The sequence below is a fragment of the Gekko japonicus genome, unplaced genomic scaffold, assembly GCF_001447785.1.
Source record: "Gekko japonicus isolate JY-2015 unplaced genomic scaffold, Gekko_japonicus_V1.1 scaffold593, whole genome shotgun sequence".
NCBI classification, from domain to species: Eukaryota; Metazoa; Chordata; class Lepidosauria; order Squamata; family Gekkonidae; genus Gekko; species Gekko japonicus.
Window position 1 is genome coordinate 345,429 of NW_015169191.1, and position 8,901 is coordinate 354,329.

The 8,901-nt window shown below is 41.3% G+C and overlaps 1 protein-coding gene across 1 annotated transcript in view; it reads right to left on the bottom strand.

Annotated features, from left to right (window-relative positions):
* Positions 1 to 511: 511 nt before the first annotated feature.
* PALLD (palladin, cytoskeletal associated protein) overlaps positions 512 to 8,901 on the bottom strand; it is a 188,676-nt gene continuing 180,286 nt past the window's right edge. The window contains exons 16-19 of the mRNA XM_015416244.1: positions 8,304 to 8,511; positions 6,060 to 6,225; positions 5,810 to 5,943; positions 512 to 2,463 (exon numbers count right to left, since the gene is read on the bottom strand). Of these exons, the coding sequence (XP_015271730.1) occupies positions 2,291 to 2,463; positions 5,810 to 5,943; positions 6,060 to 6,225; positions 8,304 to 8,511 (681 nt within the window). The 3' untranslated portion in view covers positions 512 to 2,290. The remainder of the gene's footprint in view (positions 2,464 to 5,809; positions 5,944 to 6,059; positions 6,226 to 8,303; positions 8,512 to 8,901) is intronic.

Consider the following 8,901-nt stretch of genomic DNA (forward strand, 5'->3'; position numbering starts at 1 on the left):
TCTAGCATGTGTTCAAAGTGGGCATGGACTCGGCATTTCTTCTGTCATATGCACAAATATGGTCTTGAAGCAGCCCTATGGCAAACAACAGCTAAGTTGCAACTTTTTGCTCATGTTAAGGGTGAGTGAATGGAAATACCTGGAGAGGTCACCATGAGCTTTTTCACTGTATTTGTCAAGATACCTATTTTTCTTTCTCTGGGCCTTCACAGGCTGCTAAATATGTAGTCTGCGCTACAATCCTGTGTGGTCAACATGACTCACCATGATTCAGTTACTATGGAACGTGGCTGATTCGTCAAGAGAAATGTTTTCATAGATGTACTTCCATGTACTTTTGTCATTGTCGTACAGCAATGGAATCCTAAGTATGTATAAGTCAGTCCCGCTAATTTTAACAGGGCTTACTTTAAAATAAATATATTTATGAGTCCAACCTTAATTTTTGTTGCTTTTTTGAAGCCTATTAAACTGTCTTTTCCCAAGAAAGACACAAATGATTTGTTTGTGTAATATTTATTGATGTTAAACCCACATGATATCAGCACAACAATCCAAAGTAATAATGATTGTATATTTTATATAAATACAAATAAAAAGAAGCAAAATGCTACTAGTGAAGCTAAACAAATAGTAGATTAGCAAGGAGCATTTGAGAAGAAATTCATTAAGCTTGGTTAGGAGGTGACAGCAGAATGGATCATATGACAGACGGTTTATGACAGTACAGACATTGAAGAAATGCCCGTAGGTGCGGTCATAACCACTTGCATCAGTTTGTATAGAAGAACTACCTTTTGTGTTAAACTTGCTAGCTGCTAAAAACCTGGTTTGTGTACTTGTGTACAACACGGTGCAAAGCAATACATGTATAGCAGTAACGCAAAATATATGATGTGGTACATAATACAAAACTTTTTTTTAAAAAAAGTACTGCGCTTGAGTAACTGAGCTGAGATAAAGATTTCAACATTTTATTATAAATAAAGTACTATAACCGTGCTTCATATAAAGGAATACAGTGTTTTCCTTTTATAGTAAAGTACTCTTGTACCATCAAAACCTTCCCCCCCACACCAGACCCAATTGTTCTTCTACTTCCTCCCAACTAAATTTAGTTGTTTTTGAATCCAAATTATTCAATGCAATAGTCCAGTTAGATGACATAGTCTACAGTCTGGAATTTCAACAATTTTTGCCTTCTTTACAAGATTTGAGCCATAGGCAGGGTTGCTGTGTCTTACTGCACTAGATAAGAACACAAAAGTGTAATTTCTAGTACATCATGCATGCAGTGTTTAAAATGTAACACCATTTTACTTACCATCATTCTTCATTCCATTTTCCCATCTCTAATTATTCTCTGTGGTGTGTGCTTATCGTATAAACTCTTATTGCAAACTCATTCCTTTCCCACACTTACTCTTCTACTCCTAATTATCCTCTCCTCTGTCATAAAGACAATCTGTCAATCAAATGTCTAGCATAAAAAAAAATCCTAGCATTCAGATAACCATGGAATTTCAGAGACATGAACAACAACGTTTTCATCTTCTGAGAAAAGTCTGGCCTGTTGCCCTATTCCACTTTAACAAATGTAACACTGTAAAACAATTCCATCATAAGGTCTGTGTTTTATTACTGAATTAGCCTGGCAGTACATTTATAACTTAACCAGTTAGTCTGTTGGCTAAAGTCACATTAAGCTATCTGGTGTGAAGCTTCCTTGCCCATACTAAGTACATTTAAGGCAAGTTTCTTTCTAATTTGAGACAGAAAGCCGTTTGCAGATACTAGAATTTAATTTCACTCTATCTTCCTCCCCATGTCTTGTTTTATCCCTTCCATATTGCACATCAGAATACATCGCTGATACATTTGCAGTTGTGTTGTGGCCCAAAGAGCATTATGTGTTTATAGCACCTATAACTCATAAAAGGCACTTGGTGATAAGGTCTGCAGTATATGCAATTTTGAAAAATCTCATTAAGTTCAGCATTTGTGAATAGAATTGTTCAAAATAGTACTTCCCACATAGTAACAAAAATGACTGTGAAGGTGGTATATGTGCGCATCTGTGTGTGTGGAGTGTACACATCTATTTCATGATTGCTACCTACTCCAATTTGGTACAATGATCAAGAAAGATGTGGCCATGGTGTTGTGTTCTTTATCCTTTGCACTTAAAGGTGTCTACCTTTCGCATAAAGTGGCATAAATTATCATTGGTCAAGACAATGGCTTTCAGTGTTTCACTTTGAAAGAAATTGGTAGACCCGACAGCTAAGGTTTACAGATCGTCGCTTTCTACCAGTCCAGACTGCAGTGTCAGATGAACTGGGTTTGCTTCTGGCTGAAACGCTGCTTTGATGTCTAGTCCTTGGTCAGAAAGTGCGGCATATCGACTAGCTGAGGGACGCACCTTCTTTGGCTTGGTGTTCTGGGACTGTTGTTGCCACTGAGCTATAGAAAGAGAAAGTTTGTTACTGTGTCACAAGCACTACAACATTTCTGCAGCTGAAACTACCATTTTGGTACACAAAACAATCCTTTTAAAATAGAGTCATCCTGACCTGTAAAGTAGGCCTGTGAATGCAGATGATGTAAACATGACATGCATCTAGCTGTGCATTTATATCACATCTAGGTGAAGGGTGAAATGTAAAAGGGATGTACATCTCAGTTTGAGGCCACTGTCTACGCACCACACAAACAATGAGAGCTGGATTGAGAGCAGGAATTTACGGACTCAAGTAATCAATTTTTCCTCTTTATGTTTACTGGGCTAGTGGCTGGCTCAAGGTATTTTGCCACCCCAAGCAATGTACAATTTTGTCCTACCCCCACTTAGTTCCTGAACAGTGGGTTCATGGAAAAATAACCTATGGTTCCCTATAGTTTTGTTTTAAGTTCCCTTACATTAAATATATAGTACTTATCACAAGGGATCACAAATCCATGGTAAAATTGTTTTAATCCATGTTGCAACTACACTCCTCTTTTAAACACAAAGGAGTTTTGTAGTACCTCAAAGACTAACACACACATTGTAGCATACACAATTGCTGAATCAGAATTTAACAGTAGGTTTAATTGCATTAACCAGGGCTTAAATTGACACCATTATAGCTGTTGTGAATGGTAACTGTAGTACTAAATTGAAAGGATGGCCATGAACCCAAAAAATCTGGTTTGGTTCAGGGTTCGGAGTGGCCCCCAAACCAGCCCATGAAACAAGCCAAAGGCCCCGAACAGCCAAACTGGACAAAAGTCTGGCAAATGTTCAGGGAAACTGCCTTCCCTGAACATTGGCTTGGGGGCTCTGAATCAACTTGTGTTTGTGCTGAATTTTGGCTTGTCAGCCGGTTTGTGCTCATCCCTACTAAATTGTACTGCTTGCATTTTATGGCTGTTTAATTCCTCTGTTCTTTATTTCCCCCTTTTATATCTCTCTGTGTGTTTTCAAATATAAGGGCTGAACACACAACCCTTTCCTCTAGGAAAAATCAACAACTCTACTCCTGATTTTTGCCAAGTTATGGCCACTTCAAAAATATGTATTTTTCAAAGCAACTTACCAGATCAGTGAAAACAATAGTTTTTTAAAATGTTGATAAATTAAATTGAGTGTAGAAATTTGAAGAAGTTCCTTTGCTTCTCCCAAACTCCCTCTGTTTCCCATCACTAGAAGCTTCTGTTGCAGCCTTTACTGAATTGGAAGGTAGCCAATAGTACATTCATCTGACTTGTATTTAACACTGAAACTTCTTGGAGGACAGTTTTGGGAAGGGGAAATCTCCAAATTTATTTGAAGGAATTCCTTTTATTACAGCTTCTTTTCATGAGTCAGTAAATAAGGCAATCAGTAAGTATTCATGGGTGGGGCAACAAAATAGTGAAGACTTCAGATTAGAAGTACATCTGTGCTGCTTTCAAAAGATTGCTGTTTTTGATGCCCCTGCCTTTACTGGAAAAAAAGGATGGGGCACATCTGGAGAACAGCCACAGAGGAGTCTTCCAGCTGACCAGATGGTCAGTTCCCAATGGAGGGAGGGAAGGGAAACAGGAATGGCAATGAGAAAGGGCTGTGCTTGTTCCAGGCAGTGCCTCTGTTTGTCATGATGTCCCAAGCAGTCACTTGTTTCATCTTATCTTTGTGACTCTGTGTTAAACTTAGCAACAACATTCATGGCATTCAGTTTGAGCAGTTCACATATTGTGGGCTTTCCTACATATTACACTAGAAGAAACATGAGTGTGCAATGATCTATTTCACAGGGACTTGAACGGTGCACCGATACGATGGATTTCTAAACACAGATTTGTTCATACAGGTCTTTTATGATGACTTATACTTTATCAGGGCTTTTTTTTTTTTTTTTTTTAAAGAGGTGCCAGAACTCTCAAGAAGGAAATGAAGTTTTCAATCTGTATACTGAAAACTCATGAACTTTTAAGCATTTTAAAAATAACTTTGTCGAAGAGGTTCTACAACTTTGTTCTGGCTCGTTTCCCCAGAAAAAAGCCCTGCATTTTATAGAAACCTTAGATATATGCCTAAAAAGTGTACTGTGTGAATTGGCCAGGTGGGAATATTGTTCACAGGCAGGCTGTTTCCAACAGGTTGGAAACGATTGATGCTAACTCCACAGCATACCTCCGAATCCAGGGAAATTAGAAGCAAAGCAGACATACTTTCACTCACACTCTTTCGGTTGATGAAAATATATGTGGATACTCCCATTGAAAACATGGGAACAAGCCATGAACAACAGAACTCAAAATTCCGCATGAGTTGCAAACCATTACTGTGAGTTGCTAAAGGAGGAAGTAGCCACTTCACCTGAACGCAGGGGGCGGTTGGTCCCAGAGCGCACCGGAGCGGCGCTCTGGGAGTGAGGAGCTCAGGGGTGGTCACATAACCAAGCCCCGCCCCCTTCCCACCACCGCCGCGTTTCTCAGCCTGGCACTGGAGCGCTGCGGCCTGGGGGAGGCCAGAAGAGGATCCCTCGCCTCCTCCTCGGGGCTGCGCCGGAGCGCTGTGGTCTGCGGGAGGCCAGAAGAGGCCCCCTGCTGCCTCCCCATGCCTGTGCCAAAGTACTGTGGCCCACGGAAGGCCAGAAGAGGCCCCCACCGTCTTCCCGTGCCCGTGCCGGAGCGCTGAAAAAGTCCCCTCATTGCCTCCCCGGGTAAGTGAGGGATCCATGGGGGTAGCGGGGGCTTGATTGGGGGGGTGGAACAGCTTCCCTCCCTCTCACCATCTCTTTGCCCTTCTTCTTTCCTTCACTCTTTCTTTCTTTCTCTTTCTTTCTTTCTTTCTTTCTTTCTTTCTTTCTTTCTTTCTTTCTTTCTTTCTTTCTTTCTTTCCTTTCATTCTCTCCTTTTCCCCTTTCCCTTCATCTTTCCTTCTCTTTACCTCTTTCCTTCCTTCTTTCCTTCTCTCTTTTTATTCCCTCTTTCCTTCCTTCTTTCATTCTCTTTCCTTCTTTCGTTCCCTCTCTCTAGTCTCTCTCTTTCTTTCTTTCTTTCCCTCTTTCCAACTCTAGTGAGAAGGGGTTTAAAGTTTTTTCGTTCCCCCCACCCAGGCTGGCTGGGGAACGAGAGGCTTTTGAAGATGCCTTCCCCCCCTTTTGCTTCCCCTTCTGACATCACTTCTGGTAATGTCAGGGGGCGTTGCATATGCTAATGAGCTATTATGCTAATAGCCTAGTAGCTCATTAGCATACCATATGCTAATGAGCTCCTGCAGCTCTTTTTCTACGGAATGACCCCTGCCTGAATGTAGGACACAGCCCAAACAACAACTTACCATAGACATCCAGCCTTGCTGTGCAGGACACAATCCCAGCCTCGTTCTTAGCTGACACAGTGTACCAACCAGCATCTTCTTTTGTAGCTCCCTGAACAAGCAGGCAAATGTAACCGTAGTTATCCTGATGCATGCTGAAAAAAGAGATAAAGATTGTAAAACAGTTGTATACACTTTTTACTCTTGTATTAACTTGGAGGTTTTGGTAGGTCCCACTGAGGTTCAGAAGTGGAGAGTAAATTAGTCTAACCTTAGTCTGTCAGTGTCGTACGTTAGAGACTCATTCTCTTTCTTCCAGAAAATCTGAGGGTATGGCACACCTGAAACTCGGCATTCCAGTCGCACAGGATACCCCTCAGCTACGCCGGTGTTTTGTAGCTTCTCTACAAATACAGGTGGCTTGTGTGCTTCCTTCGCTATTTTTTTTTTAAAAAGAAAGCAGAAATCACAAATATTTATTTATAAAGATGCCATACTTTCTTCCTGCTGTCTCGTCTTGCTCTTTCTGAACACGTGACACATAGTTGTTTTGGGAAAGGAGAGTACCCTCCATTTGCAGCTTGTTACAAGTGCAGTCCCAACGCTGTTGTGATTTACAAAGAGACAGTCTAGCTACAGTTAAGCATGCCTAAAGTCTCATTGACTACTGCTACAGTCAGGGCTATTTTTGGGCAGGAACGCACAGGAACAGAGTTCCGGCTGGCTTCAGAGTTGGCCACCCACGCCCACTACAGCCAAAACCTCTGCAAGCCAAGGGAAGGCATGGGGCGTGGCCTAATATGCTAATGAGTTTCTGCTGTTGGGCATGGCCTATTATGCTAATGAGTCCCTGCTGGGCTTTTTCGACAAAAAAGGCCCTGGCTACAGTAATATGCATACTTCTGTTGGAATTAATGGAACTTCATAGACACACTGGCCAAGAGAAATTCTTCACAACCGTCATTGGATGGAGGGAATCTGCCTTACATGTTTTCTCTTTATGTAGCAGCCTTTTAAACATTACCCTTCCTGCATGGGTACTGCTTTTCCAATAGCAGCTTTCCAATTGTTTGAATAACGTTAAAATTGATTAGCCATGTGGGCAGGCACCAACCACATACGTATTTCCTATATAAAGGGCAGCTCCTTCTCTTGGCACTATTCATGCACACCACATCATCTTCCCCCACCACCCTGGTTTCCTTCTCATGGGTAATATTTAGCAGGGCTCTTTTTGTAGAAAAAGCCCAGCAGGAACTCATTAGCATAATAGTCCATACCCAACAGCGGGAACTCATTAGCATATTAGGCCACACCCTGACAGCACAGCTCATTCGCATATTAGGCCACACCCCCATGTTACCAGAAGTGTGGTCATCCAGCCACACCCACCTATTACTTCTTATTCTCTTTACCTTTACCAGGGCTTTTGCATGTTAGGCCACATACCCCTAATTGTAGCCAATTCTAATGAGTTTCTGCTGTTGGGTGTGGCCTATTATGCTAATGAGTTCCTGCTGGGTGTGGCCAACTTGGGAGACAGCCGGAACTCCGTTCCTGTGCGTTCCTGCCCCCAAATAGCCCTGTTTAAAAGTATTCCCCAGTCAAACATAGTCACTTGATATGACCACTCATTGCTCTAACAATCTGGAAAAAAAAATTAGACTGAATTTAGGGGATCAAGTTACCAAATTGTGGACACTATCCACCAAATACTTTTGAACAACACATGGGCTGTATCCAACCAGCTTTTCAACTGGTGATAAGGAACCTGGGATTTTCCTTTGATCACCAAAAAGGCTATGCTCGGAATTCTAGGACCTACATAGACAAAAGCCATATGGGACTGCAGGTGTAGTAAGAAAGGGAATTGAGTGAGATTGAGTGAAAAATCTGTCAGGGTTCAATCCCATATACCTTTTGATAGCACCATGGGATGTCTGTATGCACAGTGGTTGTCTGCCTATCACTAATGTCTTCAGCTGGCATTTTTCTCACAAGAAAGCACACTTTGCCCGGATTTCAGAAGTGCTGTAGCATAAAACTGTTAAAACAGTCAATGGCTGAACTAAAGTTCAACATAATGACTTCCAGCTGAATTCATTCCATCATTACCCCCACAGTGACCATGTTAAGACCTTTATGCCCCTCCTCTGACCCATAACATGGGGTTTTTTTCCATATGAGCCCTGCTTATAAGATAAGTTGTAAGGAATCAAAAATAAAGCACTTTGAGCACTTAAGTGCTATACAGACGTTAGGTATGATGATTATTTTTTCTGAAAACTCTGTGCAGGTCCCTTAGGGAACTCATTGATATTCAGGAGAAAATAAAAGGATTATGCGCAAATCATGAAAAGCTCCAGAGAGGAAAAAGAAACTACAATTGAGGCATAATGCGCAAAATATCAGTGCAGAGGGACCCCGCCCACTTCATCATAATCCTCTGGTAGCATAAAAGCATCAGATCAACCTTTCTGTACCACAGTGGAAGAATGCTAAATGGAAATGTTACCTGCAACAATAAGTTCCAAGCTAAATGTGTTCTGACCAGCTCGATTGGTGGCGACACACGTGTAGATGCCAGCATCCCTTGCTGTGACAGGCTCGATTATCAAAGAGTGCACACCATTTTCACGAACCAGCATTTTGTGGGAACTATCAGAACGTATTACTCTTCCATTGACTTGCCAGCTTATATCTGGAGTTGGTAAGCCACTGACCTTAAAAAATAGAACACAGCAACAACCTTTCAATGAGACAAGCAGAGAGACTGTAGAAAAGATACAAGGGTTGGTAGCAGGAAATCCTGTTCTGTTGTACCACAAATCATAAGTGGACCGAAGTCCATCCTACATTTTCAACTATATCTAACAGACATTACAGTACCTCTAAACTTGAGGAGTAGTTCTATTAGAATAGAAGTCCCACAATAGCTTTAAGTCTTACAACATGCATAATGGAAAGATATTATGTGCCATCTGTCATCTCATTACTGTTTTGCCCTTGATTACTGTTAAGAAGAATGATCCTTTCAATATCCTCCCTCCTAGTAATGGTACAGAATCTAGCATTATAATATTTTTTAAAATAATTCATTAAAAACCCATTAC